The sequence below is a fragment of the Malaclemys terrapin genome, chromosome 6, assembly GCF_027887155.1.
Source record: "Malaclemys terrapin pileata isolate rMalTer1 chromosome 6, rMalTer1.hap1, whole genome shotgun sequence".
Taxonomy (NCBI): Eukaryota; Metazoa; Chordata; order Testudines; family Emydidae; genus Malaclemys; species Malaclemys terrapin.
Window position 1 is genome coordinate 61,566,746 of NC_071510.1, and position 20,169 is coordinate 61,586,914.

A 20,169-nucleotide genomic window follows, 5' to 3' on the forward strand; every position below is an offset into this window, starting at 1 on the left:
TTATTTATAAAAATATTTCTCCTTAATGCTAGATCTTCAGTGTTGTACAGTCAATAGAGCAAACCCATGCTTTAGGATTTATGTGGCTGCTATAATGCACACTAAAATGGATTGCATGCCTCCCATTGAATTAAAGACTGTACAATGACATCTCGCCTAAGGAAGTTTTTTTAGGTCAGCATGCCAGCTGTCTGACCTGGGACCTTTAGAACGCTCATGGTGGAGAGGTTTTTTTACATTTGACCCTTACATTTAAGACTAGCATTCATTACATTTTTTCCTTCTCATTATAAGCAAAGCCATGCATGTGCACCTTCTCCTCTTGTCGGACACAATCACCTTTTTTTCATAGTGAGTTAGGCTGAAAGTCATTCATCAGGAGGGGTAGGGGCATTTAATTTGGATCAATTGGAAGAAGGAAAAAAACACCTTCAAAAACCAGTAAACAAGCCCTTCTTGGAGGGACCACTATTGAGATTAGGGACTAGTAATCACAGTCTCTCCTTTATGCTTGATCAGAAACGCCAATGCTTTTCAAATTGCACTTCATGTTATTCAGGACACATAGTCACTGGATTTTTTTCGTAGTTTTCTGGCCTTGAAATCTACAAAGCTATGAAATATATACAAAACTTTATAACTGCGAACTAACCTCATCCTTCCCTGCAGGATATGTGCACACTGTTTTGATATTGCAGAATTTCCTCAGAAATGCTGGGCTGCTGGTATAGGTTGTTCAGAGAGTGAGAGAAATCAATCACATAAAACTTGCATTTGCAAAGCTGTATGAAAACAACAGGGCAGTGGTCCCCATTAAAAATTTATCCTTTACCAGCGGTTTTAACAAGAGTGTTTTAACTGTTGGCAAATAGTAACTTTTCTTATATATAAATGGTGAGATTGGCAGGCCCAGGAGAATGGATACTGAGTACAACTGCACTGGGCCAGTGGAACAGAAGGAGTAGAAGGAGGGGGGAAGCAGGTTGCTTACTTGTCTCCACGATGAGGGGCTCCCACCAGAGTGGTAGATATCTGATGAGTTGTGGGTGAGATTGTGGGCTTCCTGACCTTGAAAGTGTTCCTTCAAGCAAAGTAATTATATCAAATAGCAAAAAAAAAAAAAAAAAAAAAAATTGCAGACCATGGCTATTCCCATACCTACTATCAACTCAGATTTGGATGTGCGGTTTAACTTCAGCAGATTATTTTGTGACACATATTTAGGGAAGCGAAAAAAAAGCTTAAAAATACCTTGAGAGGCTTTCCAGACCTGATATAGAATTTATCAGCATGTGAATGTATGTAAATACAGCACTAACAGTTGAATACACATATTGAAAACCCATTCTTTTGTATCCAGAAATTATATTTTAAAGCCCATAAACACAAACATTCATATTGAACCAATACCACCACTCTTTGTGGTGCTAATTAACTCTAATGCAGAGATAGGTACACAAACAACAAACAAAAAGCTGGTACTAAACAAAAAATGTGAACAGCAGGTTTTCCTCTTTTTTCAGGCTCACCTTGCCCAATGTGCAGCTATGCCTAGCTCCCAATAAAACCTTAAGTGATTCGAAAGGTAGGGCAGAATGGAAGTGGGCTGAATCCCATTCAACCACTGAGTGTATCATGTCAAGATGTGAAGCTCAAAATAGCTAAAATGGGTACAACTCATTGGCTGCCTCCCTGCCATGATGTATTCAGTCACTGAAACTTTATACCCAATTAGTAGTTTCCCTTTATCCCTGTCAAAATATCATATATCATTTGCCATCTCTAAGTTCCATTTCCGTGTATGCCATTGCCAGCGGTTAAGTTTAGTACTTTACCATCTGGTCCACATTATACTGGGAAACAAGAAGACGACAGCTTCCTGCTGAGATAACCACATAGCGGTCTCATTTCACTTTTGGTGTGGTCATCCTGTTTGTCCGGGGTGCAGCTCAGAGTATAGAGATCTCTTTTAATACAGATTACAGCTAACAACGGTATTGAAATGAAAATGCATTGTTTGTGGTGACAGGTAGCTAGCTTTTTCATGTGTTCTAGTGATGGGAGCAGATTTTGTCTTCAGTTACATGTGTGACCTCCATTGACTTCAGTGGGGTTGTATGTGAGGAGATGAGGTCAGAATTCAGCCCCTTGTATTTATGGAATGTCTTTTCAATAAGCTATTCAAACGAGAAAAATGAGCTAGTTCGTTTTTGTTCACCAAAGCAGTTGTGATGAGTTCACTGAAATATCAGACTTGCCTTCACCATAAAGCAAACTCCAGAATCTATTTTTAGGGGACTCTGACTCTAGGGCTTTTCTTGATAGTTTGCCATCTCTATCCGTGATCACAGACAAGACAAACAAACTCAGGCTTGTACATGGGAGACTTTTTTTGTCTTTTTTGACTGAATGTAATAAAAAAGAATACAGAGAGTTTTTGTTGGATCTGTGGTCACTGGGTCTGCTCTCCACAGATGCCTATTAATCACTTCACTATGGAGAAGACACATCCATCATATCATAACAGCCTAGAAACAAGAAAGCTGGGGAACTGATAGCAAGACAAAAAATGGAAGAACCATCACATTTTATATTATGGCTTGGGCTTTCCTTGTTCAAAGTTATGATTTTGCTTTGGTTCTTAGTATATCATACTTGAACAGTCTGATTTATGACATTGATTGTTTCTTAAGAGGTGTTTCTATTGACTTCGGTGGGATCAAGCCCTTTAAACACAGCTTAGCTAAGGTACCTTATATGTTTTTTTGTATAATGTAGGAATGATTAGTTGGGCTTCAGAAGACACAGTTTTCAGAGACCAAGGTCACACAGTACAACTGCATTTTAGTGTTGAAGACATTAAACCTATGGATGATTATTACCAGGCCAGTAATGAACCAGTGCAGATAAAATAAGAATTCATCTGAGCTTTGTCCATCCCTCATGTCAGAGCTGAAACATTTTGAAGTTTATGAAACATTTTTCTTAGGTCCCCATTAAAAACCAACCACCCAACTCACTACCTTAGTAGCATGTTCTCTTGGGGGGTGAAGATGGGCCATGATGCCTGTTTCTGTCCTCTCACACTGGGTCTCCTCTCCTGAATGCAACTTGCTATCATGATGTAGCAAATTATCCTTCTGCTAGACCTCTAAATCTCACCCCTCTGCATTTAAATGGCACTCTGGGGTTTCCTCACAATTTATGCATGACTGTATATAGAGTAGAATGATAAATCCCAGAGGATGTGAGATCACTCTCCTTTCATTGGATGGGCAGCTTTGATGGAAAAGTAAGAAGAGATGATCCTGCATGCTCCAGGATTTTACAGTCTCAGAAAGTACTGGGCATAAATCCTGAGGACACACAGAATTATTTTCATATTTTAAATTGGTAAGATCAACAGGCCCAGAAAAATGAATACCAGACACAATTGCACTGGTTCAGTGGAAAAGGTTCCCTTGAACAGGAGGAGGAGGAGAAGGAAGAGATCAGGTTGATTACTGTCTCCATGAAGAGGAACAACCACCAAAAAAGTGAGGACATCAGATGACTAAACCGCCCCTCAGTCTCTCAAAAGGATAGCATAGCTGATATGGGGAAAGGGATGTATTCAGGAGGAAGAGTACTAGCCTGGTTCGAGGACCGCAAGAGGTTTTGTTAAATATCAATATGATTAGATTCTTAATTACATGTAGGCCCTGATCCCTAAAGGTGCTGAGCACTCATATCTTCAAGCCTATGACCTCTGATGCTTTTGAGGTTTACTACCGCAGTGCTTTCTCCTAAGATTTATTTGAATGTATTCTGTAAATAACATAAACATGTCCAGGGAATGGTTTGTTATCATTTATGGAGATCAACCTGCACATGCTATATGGAAATAATATGAACCTATTTGTAGGAAGATCTTTCAAGTTTATCTAAAGATAAGGTTGCGTTTGAAACAAAAGAAAAACCCTTCTAATACACTTATAATCACATCAAATAAAATAAGCAATTAATGTTCATATTTAGAGTGACGAGCTACTCAGGTCATTTTAAAAGTAGCAAATAATATTTTGTATAAGAAATTTGTTATGGTATCATGTATTATAAAATTAGCAAAACTCATGTCCAGAACATCCTATGATCTTGTTTTAAAAAAAACCTCAGTAATTAAGTGTACCAGCACATGATGTAGTACTAGGATTTTAGATAATACATAGATTCAAGCCTTTTCAATACAATGAAGTCTTTGCAGTTTATCTGCTATGTCTTTAAAGGTGTAGATTGGATGATGACTTGAACCCCTTATATGCTCCAGATTTTCAAGAGTCTAGGTTCTACATTTTTGTCCATTATTTTTCTGCTTATGTTAATATTTTGAATTATTACTGTTCAGAAATGCCACTGGAAACCACTGTTCTCTCAATAGCCACTGAACAAGGAATGCATGGGCAGCAGCACAGTAAGCTTCCTCACACTGTGCCCCCAGTGTCCTCCTAGAGCGACTGTGGCTTAGTGTGAGGAGATAGTTTAGACCAGGGGTCGGCAACCTACGGCACATGCAAAACACAGCACGCAAGCCGATTCTGAGTGGGACGCAGCTCCCTGCCGCGGTCCCGGCCCCCAGCCCCACTCAGCCCCCCACTCTCCCCTGCGGGGGCAGGAGGCAGAAGCTTGGTTCTGCGGCAGCCAAGCTTCCCCACTCCCCCGCTTCTTCTCCCAGCGTGGTGCTTTCCTGCCCCTCCTCCTCTCCTTCCCTGCGCCAATCAGCTGATGGCCCTAGCGAGGGGGAGGGGGAAGAGCGGCAGCGTGCACACAGCTCCGTAGAGGAGGCAGAGAGAGATAGGGACGGAGCCTGGGAGAAGGCGATGGAACAGGGCATATCCCTTCCAGCCCCCTGCCTTGAGCTGCTCAGGGCAGGGGGCTGGGAGCACCCCCATGAGCTGAGCACCCCAGCCTTCTGCCCTGCATCCCCCACCCCTCTGCCCTGAATCCTCCCACCCCAACGCACACCCATCCCTCTGCCCCTATACCCCCACAGCCCCATCCCTCTGCCCTGAACCCCCCATTCAGCCTTCTGCCCTGAACCCCCACACCTCAACATACACCCAGCCTTCTGCCTTGCACCCCCACAGCCCCATCCCTCTGCCCTGAACCCCCATGCCCCAACACACACCCAGTCTTCTGCCCTGCACCCCCACACACCACCAGCCTTCTGCCCTGATCTCTGAACCCCCCCCACATCCCAGCCTTCTGCCCTGAACCCCCTCCCCCAGCCCTCTGCCCTGACCCCTGAAACACTCCCCCCCAGGTCTGGGGTCCCGACCGCAGGCCCTGATCAGCCCTCTGCCGGCCTAGAGGAACAGAACCCCAGGCTGGTTGCATAAGATCAGCATTTTAATTTAATTTTAAATGACGCTTTTTAAACATTTTGAAAACCTTGTTTACTTTACATACAATAGTTTAGTTATATAATATAGACTTATAGAAAGAGACCTTCTAAAAACATTAAAATGTATTACTGGCAAGCAAAACCTTAAATTAGAGTGAATAAATGAAGACTCGGCACACCACTTCTGAAAGGTTGCCGACCCCTGATAGAGTAGACCCATCCACTCTGCCCCAGTCTCTTGGGACTGCTACTAATGGTGTTGAATATTTGGGATGTGCATTGGTAATAGATTGAGATCATCCCCTTGTTTCAGATAAGGTTTTGGTGGTGTTCCCTCCTAATACTAGAATGCAAAACACTCATAGCCACTACGTTTTAGTTTATTTTACTTTATCTGTGCCTTGAACTTCATTAATTTGTGGTCAAATCCTGCCCATCTTAAATCATATGATTAAAGCTAAAGTTGTTGGGATTACTCAAGTAAGTAAGTCCAGTTGGATTTGACCTGTGATCAAAATAACCCATTTTATTAACACAACATTGTATCCAAAAGATCCACACACTTAGAGCAAAGCCACAGAAACTGACCTTGGGCTCTGTTATGACAAAGCTCTCTTTCAGAGTTTATGAAGATTTGGGCAGAATTTAGAAGTCATGAAAGTGAGACTCTAATGGCACTGGCTCTAGTCAAGCTGCCTCATGAAATTGTGCCAGTGAAGAAAAACTCTGACCTCTAGCACCATTACTATTCCACACAGCTCTCTGGAGCACACGTGGCCACGCATTCCGAATTGTGGTGTGGTTTTGTAATTTAAGTTGTAATGATTCAGAATCCATTTGTAATATGATAGTGATAGCGAGGTCCCATACAGTTTTTGGATACAATAGCAATGGCTCACTATATCACAAGTATTCAGAGGTGCTACCAAGCCAAACAGCAGCAAAACTGTTAGATGAATGAAAGAATTTGAAACATAATTGTTTCATTTTTATTTAATCTGTTTATTCCATTTTCTTATCCTCTTTTAAAGATATTTTTAAGCAAACTCAGGTGAAATAAGAAGCCAAGTAAATCAATATCAAAGTTTTAACTTTAGCTGACAAAAGCAAGGAAATGTAAATTATGGGCCCAGTTCTGTAGCTGCTTTGTGCACTAAGTTCCAGTGGTCTGATCTACATGAGTCACCTGTGAACTTGGATCCTGAGGGCTGAAGCTGGTCTTAGCTCAGCCCATTGTGCCTAACAGTATATGTGTGGATATGACCTAACTCATTTCTCACCATCCTTGCAACACCAAAGTAATATTTTGCATTTAAAATGCTTTCCATTTCTGAGTGTCCCTCTGAGGATGTCAATGCACTTTACAAATATAAATGAATTTGGTCTGAAACACCCTTCTGGGGTAAGTAAATACCCGTTTTACAGTTGAGGAAACTGAGGCCCAGAGAGTTTAAGTGACTTCTCCAGGGTCACAACAGGAAGAGTGTAGCAGAGCAAGGAATAGAATCCAGGTGTCCTCATTTCACATCCCATGCCTTAATCACTAGACCATGCTTCCTGTCAGTAAGGCACAAAAAGATTTGCATTTTGGCTGAAACTTTAACTATGAACTTTCATACTATTGTTGGTCTAAGCTCAACTATAAGGCCAGATTCTACCATATATATTCACATTAAGTATTGCTTGTGGTAAAAGGGTGGCAAAATCTGGCCCTTGAAAAGCTTCTGGGGCTTCTTGGAAGAGTCTGAAAAGCATTTAATTTGAAGATTGTTTCTACTTACACATTGTTTTCCCTTTGGGAGTTATTTTACTTACCTTGTTCTTTTATTATAAAGGATATTTACATGAATTCATGTAACTCTCAGGATCTTTGTTTCTTAAGGGATCGACTGCTCCTGCTATTTTGTTCCCCACTTGAAATCACAATCCTCTGTCACAACACAAGTAATTTCCATGGCAACCAACTGTGATGTCACAAGCAGGAGATTATGATTTCAAGAACAGTTCAGCTTTTAAAATTCCTGGTTTGTATGCAAATATCATTTGTCCACTTACACACACTAATTGAAATGAGGACAAGTATGCTATAGAAGTAGAATTGAATCTAGACAGAATGCTTATCAATGCTTTCCATGAGGCAACAACAGCATTTCAGTGGTATTTTGAAAAAGTTTGCTGGGGTTTTTTGCACTTGGTTCTAATTCTGGACCACAGCTATCTGCCTACTAAATACATAAAAGACTGGATTCCTGAAACCATTGATTTATGACATGAAAGACTGGTATCTTCACAAAGTCTTGTGAGGCCTTCGAGGTACATTTTCTCTCTCACTATCTCTCTCATAATAAGAACATTGTTTACATTTCCTCAGAGTATGCTTTTAATGCACTTGCATTTGCACGCTCTCCAGAGAAGGGAATGGGGTATTTGAGTTGTGGCTTTTTAAACTACTTTGTCAGGCACTTAGGATCTGACAGTTGCGACTCCTTCTCACTTAGCATTAAAAGAATCCAACAGGTTCCGCACCTGCATTTGATTAGCGTGTGCTGACTTGGTGCACAACTAAGTAGGGAAAGGAAAAGCAATGTTCTTTATATGTGCAATATCTTGGTTAATGTTCTGTAGGATTATTGACTGGTGCATTCACATCATTTTTATTAAGTTGAGGATATTAACTCTACTGAAGAAGCCTACTATGACAGCACGCCTTAGGAGCAATAAGACGACCTGACAACATCTCTAAGCACAGTGCAATGCCACAAAATCGGCTTCTCACTGTGTGTGCTTTTAGCCAAAGCAGCAAAGAGAATCCAGCATATTTATCTATCTAGAACAGAAGAGATTTAAAAAAAAAAAAATTAGCAGTGACACTTGAAATCTGGAGGGTATTTTTAAACCTGTTCTGTCTCAATGTATTTCAGTGTTGGGCTCTCTCTCTCATAGTTACTCAGGATATAAATACTCTATAACATCCCTGCTGCAGCCCAAACATATGACACCAGCTTCCAAACCTTGTGACAGAGACAACAAGTAAATAGCAGGGGAGAAAACTTGAAAGCATGTGAGATTCATTTATGTAACCTACATAAAGCTTCTGACTCCTCAGCTTTTTCAGTGTCGGTGATTTACTGAAATAAAACGTGGGATAACATTAGGTGGGAGGAGAGATGGGGTTGAGGGATGGGTGAAGCAATATATGCTATTTCTCAGCCTGCGAGACAGTCCTAACTAAAAACCCTGGGTGAAATCCCAGCCCTGCTAAAGTCAATGGGAATTTTGCAATTGACTTCAGTAGGGCCAGGATTTCACTTCCTGATCTAAATACCCTGGAATTTCAGGGGTATTTTGAAAGCTGATCTCTGATACAGATCCAAATGCTGCAAATGGGCCCTGTCTTTATAAAGACTGAACCCTGAACACCCCCCCTGGGCTCCAAGTTGTTCAAGCCTGGATCTTAATTCAACAGCTTGAGTTCAACTTTGCTCAAAGTGAGTTCCAGCCAGCAGGTACAGTATGGATGTGAACTTGGGATAGTTAATGATAATCTGAGAACAAATAAAATCCCCAGTTAATGCCTTTGAATGGAATAGATACATTAAGAAGCTTTTCCTGTTAGATTTTTGCTTACCATTATATGTTTGTTGCAGGAGTGATTCGTGAGAGCTATCTCAAAGGCCATGATCAGCTGGTGCCGGTCACCCTCCTGGCCATTGCAGTCATTCTTGCTTTTGTCATGGGGGCCGTCTTCTCAGGACTCATAGTTTACTGCATCTGTGACCATCGCCGCAGAGACGTGGCCGTTGTCCAGAGGAAGGAGAAGGAGCTGGCCCACTCCCGCCGCGGCTCCATGAGTAGTGTTACCAAGCTCAGCAGTCTCTTTGGAGACACACAGTCCAAAGAGCCAAAACCAGAAGCTATCCTCACACCTTTGATGCACAATGGCAAACTCGCTACCCCGGGCAGCACTGCCAAAATGTTAATCAAAGCTGACCAGCACCATCTGGACTTGGCTGCTCTGCCAACCCCTGAGTCCACCCCAACCCTGCAACAGAAGAGGAAGCCTAGCCGTGGCAGCAGGGAATGGGAAAGAAACCAGAACCTTATCAACGCCTGCACAAAAGATATCCCTGCAATGTCATCGCCTGTGATTCCAACTGACCTGCCTCTCAGGGCTTCTCCCAGCCACATCCCAAGTGTTGTAGTCTTGCCAATCTCTCAGCAAGGCTATCAACATGAGTATGTTGATCAGCCAAAAATGAGCGACATGGCACAAATGGCCATGGAGGACCAGAATGCCACGCTCGAGTACAAAACCATAAAGGAGCATCTCAGCAGCAAAAGTCCCAACCATGGGGTTAATCTGGTGGAAAATCTGGATAGCATGCCACCAAAAGTACCCCAGAGGGAAGCCTCGTTGGGTCCTCCTGGCTCCTCTCTGGCTCAGAGTGGTCTGGGCAAGCGATTAGAAATGCATTCCTCTGCTTATAATGTGGACTACAAGAGAAACTACCCTACGAACTCACTCACGAGAAATCATCAGACATCAACTCTCAAAAGAAACAATACTAACTCCTCTAATTCCTCCCACCTCTCTCGAAATCAGAGCTTCAGCCGGGGAGACAACCCTCCGCCTGCCCCACAGAGAGTGGACTCTATACAAGTCCATGCTGCCCAGGCACAAGCTGTGACTGTCTCTCGGCAGCCTAGTCTCACCGCATACAACTCGCTGACAAGGGCCGGGTTGAAACGTACACCTTCGCTAAAACCAGATGTGCCCCCCAAACCTTCCTTTACTCCACTCTCAACATCCATGAAGCCCAATGATGCGTGTACATAATCACAGTGGGGGGGGGACAGCAATGAAACAGAGTTTGCCCTTTAAAGCCAGTGTTCTGCAACTGCATCACTAGTTCCAATTGACAAGAAGGCTGTTGTTAAGCTGAGGATGTGTTGATCCTGCTCTCTGGGAAAAGTGGAATATTTTTTAAACCGAGCCATCTGATCTGCAGTGAAGGTTTCAAACTGCAGGACTCACCCCCACTACCTGACAGTTCTTTACTCAAAACACTAACTTAACATCACAAACATTGAGCCAAAAGCACACAGGTGAATGATGACTGTGACATTTCACCCCCAATTGCACAGTGCATTTCTGAACTGGGAAAGAGTGCTCTGAAAAGCAAAGCAAATAAAAGAACTTAAAAAAATAAAATAAATACAAAATAAAAAATTCATTGATAAAGCTAACTCTGACTTAACAATGGCAGAAGTTTACTATGTGCAGGTACTGTGAAATGCCCATCAGTGTTACAGCCGTTTGGTTATAGCAGATAAATGCCACGTTGGGCAAAACTATGTCATAGATTTCTGCTACTCTTCTTTTAATGAATAACATGTGACTGTTAACGCAAATAACTCCTATTATTTATTGTTCGTCTTTTGTTTTTCCTAAGGAAATGACTTCTGCATATCATCCTATGAACAGCTCTTCAGAAAAAAATACATTGAAAATTATACCTATTTAACGTGAAACCCATTAACTGGAGTAATTAAAACTCTTTTATTTTTCCAATAAATTCACTGAGTTAAATAAGTTGGAGCTGGAATTCTGAACTTTGTGTTTGGACTGTTTGATCTCTAGCTGAAAAAAGGGGAATATTTATTTAAATCTGTTAGTTAATTTGCTTGCTGGGCCTCTGATCTATGACAGGCAACAAACAAACAAACAAACAAAAACTCCCCCAAATTTATAACTCCTAAAGCAACTGCAAAAGAAACTCTTTAAAAACTGCACATTTGTGCACCATTACTGTCAACATGGCTTTGTCAGTCATTAATACTTTCTGTGAAGGCACCAGCTTGTGATGTGCCATCTCATTTCACCTTGCATGTGAGACGGCAAACAAAATCCACAAACAGTGTGACCTAATTAGTATGCCGGCTGTTACCATGCATAAATTATGGTCTTATCACACAGGTTTTTCTTGGGAATACATCTGTGAATAGCCTGTTTTCTTCCACATGTAAATTTGTGCCTTACACCCTCAGTTGTGTATATTTGTGAGCTGTAGTATGTAAAACTTTCCCCTCCCCGCCCTTTGAATAAATGCAAATATTTATTTACCTTCCCTCTCCGAAGCCCCCTGGAGAATTGGAGTAAAGAAGTTCAAAGAAGAATGTAGTGGTTATTGTAATAACACCATATCCATCAAGAAATTAGAGTAGTACTATACCCTCCAATTCAGTTTGACTTTCTAGTTGTGCCAATTCTGCCCTCAAACCACCCCTAGGCTATGCTGGCAGCATAGACACCGTATTGTGGTTGGCAATTTCCTCCCCCTTATACTTTCATATCATTTCAGTATGGTGATATTCTCATTAGCCAGCAGAGAAATGAGTAATGTATGGTCTCCAAGTCTGGTTTGTCCACTAGATAGAGACAAGCACTGTGTGTGACTGGCCAGCCACTGGAAGCAAGCCTCAATGATACATGCTGCCGTGTGCATGCACAGTATACAAAATGAAGTGAAATGGAAGTAGGATGAGGCAGGCTGGTTCCTGCTGTAACTGAATAAGGCCACCCAGAACAATGCTGCAAAAAACCTTTTGGGGGAATTAATTTTGATTTTCATTTTTTCCTTTCATGTGACTTTTCATGTGGCCTGAGTGTGCAGGTGCCCACGCCCACATATAAGGTCTTTTACAATTTTCCAGTTATTCATGCACAAAGGTAGATTTGATTTTAATCTGTTATAATAACTGTGTCAACATACTATAGAAAATAAGGGAGGGCCATTTTTGTTTTTTACTGGGCAGTATATTTGGGGAGGGGAGGTTGTTTTGATTGTTTTTTAAATTTTATACCTAATTTGTTTTGCAGGGTTTTGGTTTTGTTTCCGAACAATCAAAAAGAAAGAGTTCAAGTCAGCTAGCGTGTAGATGGTATTTAGAAAGTCTGGATGATCTAGACCAAAGTGTGTAACAAGGGTGCTTGCATGTTCTTTCATTCCATCATTGCTGCTTTTATGAAACTGACTTGTTCACCATTAGTGAACTATGCAGACTGCTGTAGATAGATTGTATCCAAAGCAATGTTTTTTTTAATTAAACCCTTCAGAACAGTATGTAGCAGGAAAGTCTTTTTTTCTTTCAAAAAACAAAAAAGTAGCAGCAGCAGCAACTTGCAACCTTTTCCCCCCCAAACTCCAATCCCTCGAGTACCAAATGAGCAGTGCCCATTGCTATTATTAAGCAAAGTGTTCTGACATCATGTAGAAATGAATAATCACTGCAACAGCCTTGTACAGAAATATGCCTTTGTAATATACATCACATCAGTTACTGGGTTGACCTTGAAATGCTCATTTTGTACTCAGTGGGTCTTTTGTTTCTTTTGTTTTAATCCTCTCTCACCCCAATCTCCCTGCACCCCTCACTTGGAGGGGTACATAAACCTAAGTGTGCCTTTGCTTTCCACCCTTGATATACACTGGTAGATGCAACAAATTCAGACTCTCATTTGTTGTAAAGTTGTAAAATATTGTGATGTCACTGACTTTCCTTCATCTCCACATCCCCCTAACATCTGATTCACAACTTAATGTATGTTGTAAAAAAAAACAAAACAAAAACAAAAAAAAAAACAGAAAGAATGGGGAAAAAAAGAAAAGGAAAGGAAAAAAGCTCTTGATTGCATAAGGTAATAAAACTAGACTGTTCTACCTTAGTCTGTGTCCTGTTCTTTTGTTTCGGTGATGATTTCGCTCCCTGTTAAAGCTCTAATCTGAGATGTGATGCTGATTGTTTAAAGAAGCTTACAATAAGAGAGGAAATTGTAGGTTATTTTCTACCTCTTATGGAAGATGAACTTTACTTTAGCACAAGACACTGGTAATTAAAAATTGAATTACATATTTGCTCTCCCTCTATTCATATTCTGCATTTTCTTTTTATGGGCTTGTTCATCATCAAATATTTATGGCAGACTTGATAGTTTAAGAGATCAAGGCTGGGATTTTATCATGCATGGTCCACCAAAAATAGATCATTATACAGATGGGACTTCACTTCCTTGTTTTATGTATTAGTAAATTGGAGGGGGGGGGTCACATTTTTCACATGGCAGGCAAAACATTAAATTTCATGGGCATGGTTTACAGGATGTTATAACATCATATTAAACTTTAATTTTGCAAGAAAATACTACTAAACAGTTAAAGAATAAAGGAGTTTATTTATCCATTCCTGGATGTTATTAAAAATTACCTGCATACTCTATATTGTGTAACAGAATTCCATAAATGTGGAACACTTTAAAAAAAAAGCTATTAAACAAACCTTCAAATACCCATTATTTTAACAGTTTTATAATATGAGTTTAAAGCTAATGGAAGTGAGGGCTACACTGTAATAATCAATGTTAGTCATCGTACAGGCCATGCATACGCTTTCCTAAATAGCTCTTGGAATGCAACTCACTCCTGACCTGCAGTTCTGCCCAGATAGATTCCCATATACCTATCTGTCCCCATTACTAGCTATCACATATAGCAAACATTAATTAATCCTCACAACATCCCAGTAAGGTAGGGAACTACTGTTAAACCCCTCCCTCGCCCCGCCCCCCATTTTACATATGGGGCATTGGCCCATAGAAAGCTTAAAGATCTGATCCACTGTCCGTTGAAATCAATGGGAACATTCTCATTGGCTTCAGTGGATTTTGGATCATCCTTTAAGTGACTTGCCCAAGTTCACACAGGAAGTGGTAAAGCTATGAACTCAAGTCTCTTGACCTTCTGTCCAGTGCCTCACCCACAAAACTATCCTTGCCTTTTTCCTGACAGACCTAGGGTTTTCTTGAACAGAATTTGCCAATCATACTGAATTTTAGATGGGGCATTGATGCACATTTACTGATGACAAAGGTGAGTCCACCACATTCATTTGCTCCAACCCTGAGTCTGATTCCACCAGAGGTTGCTTTCCCTCACTGGGAGTTGAGGGCACTCAGCACCTCTCAAGAAGTGCTCAACGTCTTGCATGATTGGCTCCTAGAAGTTTCATAAAAATCACAGAGCGTAGAAATGGAAACGGTCTATAGGGTACAAAGTATCTATCTCCTGCTAATGCATGAATATTCTCTCTGCTATGTTTTCTCCAGTCTCTAGTCTTAAATGTGCCAAATAATGAAGCATCTGCCACTGCCCTTGAGAAATTATTCAACAAGTTAAAAGACCTCACTAGCAAGAACTTTTGCCTAACAGTCAGTCTAAGGCTTCCCATTCATCCTATTATTCCTGGTTATTGTTCATATTAAATAAATAATTCCTCCCTTTAGTGTTTCCCCCTTCAGATACAGCAGCTGTGAACTGTAATCACATTCTGTCCTACCCTCACTAGTTGTTGCTTAACTAGGTTAGACATATTTAACTCTTTTCTTGTCCTCAGTTGTTCCAGCCCTCTAACCAGCCTCTAGTTGTGAATAGCTTTCCAGCAGTGAGACAACACCCAAAACTGAACACAAAATTCTAGGTGGGGTTGCATTAGTGCATATTGGGAGAGACTATTGTCTAGCTAGGTACTTATACTGTGCTCTTCACTATACTATCTGTGTGCCCTTACTTCCTAGTTCCATGACATGGCACATTGGTGTATACAACCCAAAACTACATTTACCTTTCTTGCTGCTGTAACACATTCAAACTCATGTCTAATTTGCTGTCCACTGTCACTCCTAAGTCTCTTTCAACATTACTATTTTCCATGTTTCAACTTCCCATTGACTAATCACATTTGGATTGTTTTCTCCAGACATTAGCATTAGCATGTGTTCCATTTGAATTATTCTATGCTAGCCCTGGCCCCATTAGCCTTTGGAACAGAATGAGAAGAAGACTGAGCTTTTGCTGTCCTGGTTTGCTTCAGAATACTGTTTCATACAGAACCTTTCTGCAAATGAAAATTAAATTTATGGGGTTAAAAAAAGGAGGCCAGCTGGAAAGTCTTGTGCTGCCATGTAAGAGTTCTTAGACTGAGAGTGTTACTGAGCTCTTAGACTGCTCAGCACCTGAGGACAGAGAACACTTCAGACCCTGGTAGATCTAAGAGTAGGAATGAAGGACATTTTTGGGAACCCCACCCAGCTGTTTTCAGCAGAAGGACAGTAACTGCAAACCAAGGTCGTGAGGAAGAGGGTGCAAAATCAGAGATCCTCTGTGGAGGACCCTTGGGGATCTGTAAATAATCTGCCTGTATGACAAAGCATCTCTTTCTGGGTTAAGGTGTAAGCCTCAAAGCCACTCTTCCTCCCAATCGACTTCTTCAAGGCAGTCTCTACAGTAGCATTAACAGTTTGTAGAGGCAGTCATTCATCCTGCTAATGCTCTGCAGTAATGGCCTAGTAGAGGAGGAATAAATGAGGAAGAAAAATGTGCATCATGAAATAAGAGGCATTTTTCGTTTGCTGTTTAAAAAAAATTGAAGGTGTCATTGAAGAAAATTAATAATTGGGTACCATATAGCAGAAATTCCTCTAGTCTGGATGGGTCAAGCAAAAAGTGTCAGAAAAAAGCAATGGAGCTTTGAGCAGTTTAATCAATTAAATGACACAGTATTCATTGTTAATATTGTTACTCGTGATGACCTCATTTAGCATGTTTTGATATGTGAAAGCTCATTGCAAATCAGCATTAATTTGCATAAATATTTTGCACAAAATGAAAGATACTCTGGTAAATGAATCCCAAAAGTGGATTTTTTTAGATACTGTAAATCCTTGTTCATTGGCTTCATTTAGGCCATTTTTACAGTGGTTAGCACTTACTGTGATGGGTTCCCCAGGGTGCAACCTGAACTTGCGGTACTGCTGAGGCCTCTGTCTTACCAACCTGGGCTCCCTCTCACACTGTGATGCTGTGGCAAGCTGCAAACCCCTCCAGGTACTGCACTTGTACAGACATCCACAGGCCGACACACATCCAATTGAATTACGCGAATGCTTTTGCCAGCCACTCATGAACCAACAATAAAGAAGCTCCAGTCAATTCCCCACAGCTCCCCAGCCTAGGACCCCAGAGCTGTACTGCCTTGCCCTGGTCAGAAGCCTGATCAGTGTAAGTTTATTATCCAGTCCACCCCTCCCTCAATGTGGAAAGGACATGCACCATCTCTTGTTCCTGAGCAGATTTCCCAAGTACTTCAAGCAAAACCCATTGGTTTAGGTAAAATATAAAACAGATTTATTAACTACAGAAAGATAATTTTAAAGGATTATAAGCGGTAAGTGTACAGCTCAAAGTTGGTCACCTAAGAAATAAAAGTAGAATCACAATCTGAGTTCTATCAAATAGACAGGATTTGAATCAAGCAGTATCTTACCCTGATGGTATAGTTCCTTCATACACAGGCTGGGATTCCTCTTTTCAGCCTGGGAGCACCTCCCCAGTTCAAAGTCTTTGTTCTCTAGATGTGTTTCCAGGAGCTGAGTTGTGAAATGATGATGTCATTTCCCCTTCTTTATAGGTTCTTCTAGCTTCCTGGAAAGAACTTTTGCTATGATGTGAGTCAAGCAGTATCCACTGGCTACATGCTCCCTCTGAGAAGTCTTCATTGTATACAGATTCTGTAATAGTCCTTGTTCATGTGGATTTCCCTTAATGATCCATCAATGCTGTCTGGCTTCTCCATTGTTGTATCTGAAAGGCTAGTTGTGGATGTTTCCAACTTCACAACATATTTCAGTAACACACACACACACAGAAAAACTTCATAACTGCACATAAAATGATAGCCCATGCAATTTAACAGGATATCAATGGTAAACTGGTCAATACTTTTAAAACGATACCTCACAAGGCATACTTTGTACAAAACATATTATAATACCACCATGGCAAATATGGGGGTGCCAGGGTGTTGCTCTGGTGTACAGAGAGTGTCACACTCACATAAGCTGCTCCACTAAAGTCAATGGAACTACTTTCATGAGCAAGTGCTCACCATCGCACTCAACCTCACAATGCAGACTGAGACATTAAAACATTTTTATCTGAGAAGACCCAGGCTTTGTACCACCTCCAACTCTAAAATCCATGAAACATTAAAGGCCACATTCACTCCCGCTGTGGGCCTAGGTCCTGACACTAGGAACTCTAACACGAGCAAGTCCACCAGGATTGCCATCTCTTCTCTATTCCCAAAAGGGAGCCAACACAGCTTGAAGTTGGGTGGTTCTGGCCAGGCAAAAAGCTTAGCTAAGCTGGCCTGGAAATGCAACTATTCAGTTTTTGTCTATACTCATATTTTTGTTAAACAAGGGTGAAATTCCCCCCAGTACGTGGCCTGAATAGACTCTGCACTACAGAAGCCTTGCAGCACTGATGGTGCAAGCAGAGCAGCAACACCAAGGAGCTTCTGCACCATTGACAGCTTTACCATTAACTTCAGTGGACACAGGGTTAAGCACCTCCTGGACTCCGAGTGTCAGACAGGAATGCTGTGCCAGCCCCAGATAGCGTGGTGTGGAACTTCAGGGTCAGGTCAGAAGGAACAGTGGCCACAATAGCTGGGTACCACCCCATGCAAAGGAACAGCCTACAGTAGCTATTTCATCTCTTTAGCCTGTCCGTGGGTTGGGGTGGATTCTATCCCCACAAATCCAGCTTTATTCACCCCACAAAACCCATTTACTCTGGCTTTTAGTAGGGAGGAACAAATTTCATGGAGTGGAAGCCAGATCAGTCTTCCTATAGTGTGCCAAACGGCAAAATACAATAGGAAACTGACTTGAAAAGCAATACATATGCTATAGCTATTTAACTACTAACATGTATTTCCCAGAACTATGGTACTCCTCTAACCAACAAATTGTGTTGCGTAACAGTCATATGCTTCATGCTGATGAGTAGGTCTGCTAATGAGTCTCTTAGTAGTTTTTCTTTTTCTTTTTTTAAAGAATGAAGTTAATTCTATTTCCCAAATAAACACTAAGACCATCATCACATGCCTAGAACAGAAAAAGGACAATGTGTTAGACTTGTCTGTAGAATAGAAACAGGTAAATAGTCATCAATCCTTCTGACTTTGTAATTTAAACAGTGTAAGTCAGTAGGGAAGGGCTATAATTGGAGTCAAAGTAAGTGAGGTGAAAATTGCTAGGTGACAGTGCCATCTGCATCTCCTTTTAATTAGGCAAGTTTATTATCTGTATTTAAAACTTTCTGTTATTCAAGGCTTTGGCTTTTTCTAACCATCAGTCTAAAGGGATTGTCACATGTCTAGGTAGGTGTGATTACTGATCAGCAAAGGAGAGCTATCCTTCAAAATGGTCTGGCTAACAGTTAACATGGCTGGGAGTAAGGACAAAAATACGACTAACCAAGATCACTGTCACATCTGCTTAGTGTTTCATGACAAACTCTATTAAGCATAACAACACCATTGTTAATTCAGTTAGATCAGTGTTTTCCTTTGCTGGCCATGATGCATTTGGAAGTTCAACAACTGTGTGCATAATGTGGATAGCAGTCCATTGCACAGAATAATAGCATCGTAAATAATAGAATAATAAAATATTGTCAGAGATCGTCAGAAATGTAGCTGAACTCTGGACTACAACAAGAAAAAAAATCACAATGAGCATGATGGGAAATTATAACAATTATATATGACAGAATATGGGACTAGAACAGATCCATTAGGTCACACCTAAGCAAAGTGCAATGGAAGCAAAGGCCAATCTACCTGCAATAGTAAGTCATCAAATTGCTCAGAACTGACAGTCTAAATTCTAAAGCTGACTTTAAAATTAAAACAACAAAAAATTTAAAAATATGAACCTCAGAAATGTGGGATCCCAGGACCCTACATCCTCCAGGGTCAAGAACCTGTAAGCTCTTCTTCACTATTCAGCATTACTGGTGAAATTCATGCCAGTACTGCGAACCTACAGATCCCTGTAGACAGTACCACTTTAAACCATAAGGGACAGATTCTTGTCTGGTGTAAATTGTCACAGTTTCTTTGACTGCAAAGAAGCTGGGACAATTTATACCAGCTGAGGGTCTGCCCCTTAATGCAAGCTTCCTGCACTGGGGGGAAGCTCATCCTGCTGTAATAGACGTCAGAAACAACTCAAGTCAGAAGAATATTCTTTTGTTCCTACCTTCTGAACCTTTTATCGCAGATGGGAACCCACAAATCAGCGTATGCATCGCTCCTTGAAATAAAAACAGTGAGTAAAATCCAACATCTATGGAAATCTTGTTCAAGTCTCTTGAATGCTCAGGAAGAAATGTTATTTCTCTCTCAAACAATAGTCTAGCATGGACGTGCTGATAAGAGCCCCTAGAAATAATTTCATGTTTTTTTTAATGCTGCCTTGGTGCACAGAAAAGACTTATCTACAAAAAAAAAAAAAAAAAAAAAGACACACACAACAAAGATTTTATTTCAGAGACTCTTCAGAAATTATGGCATAATCTTATCAATTTTGAATAAATATAATCTAAAGCATGTAAGCCTCTGATAAAAGTATCACTTTCATTGGTGCCACAAACTGCAGATTAAGCTTTTTTTAATGCTGCATAAATTGCTTGTGAAGCAACCTTTTATGGGATGTGATAGTTCAAACAATTTTGCAAAGGAGACAAAGAATTTGTTTTACACTGAACTGGTTTCCTAGGAAACACTGCAAAATGTAATACAATATCTCTTTGCAGTAGTTCAAGGACCAGCATATGTGTGTGTGTCTCTCTCTCTGTTTTTGTTTGTTTGTTTGTTTTGGGTTT

General features: G+C 40.8%; 1 protein-coding gene across 3 annotated transcripts in view; it reads left to right on the top strand.

Annotated features, from left to right (window-relative positions):
- SEMA6A (semaphorin 6A) overlaps positions 1–18,155 on the top strand; it is a 138,899-nt gene extending 120,744 nt beyond the window's left edge. For 2 of the 3 annotated variants that reach the window (XM_054031761.1, XM_054031759.1), the window contains one exon: positions 9,028–13,106. In XM_054031761.1, coding sequence (XP_053887736.1) covers positions 9,028–10,217 — 1,190 coding nt within the window. In that variant the 3' untranslated portion in view covers positions 10,218–13,106. Of the gene's footprint in view, positions 1–9,027; positions 13,107–16,903 lie in introns of those variants that run through there. The other variant, XM_054031762.1, reaches the window with a different exon arrangement.
- The last annotated feature ends 2,014 nt before the right edge of the window (positions 18,156–20,169 follow it).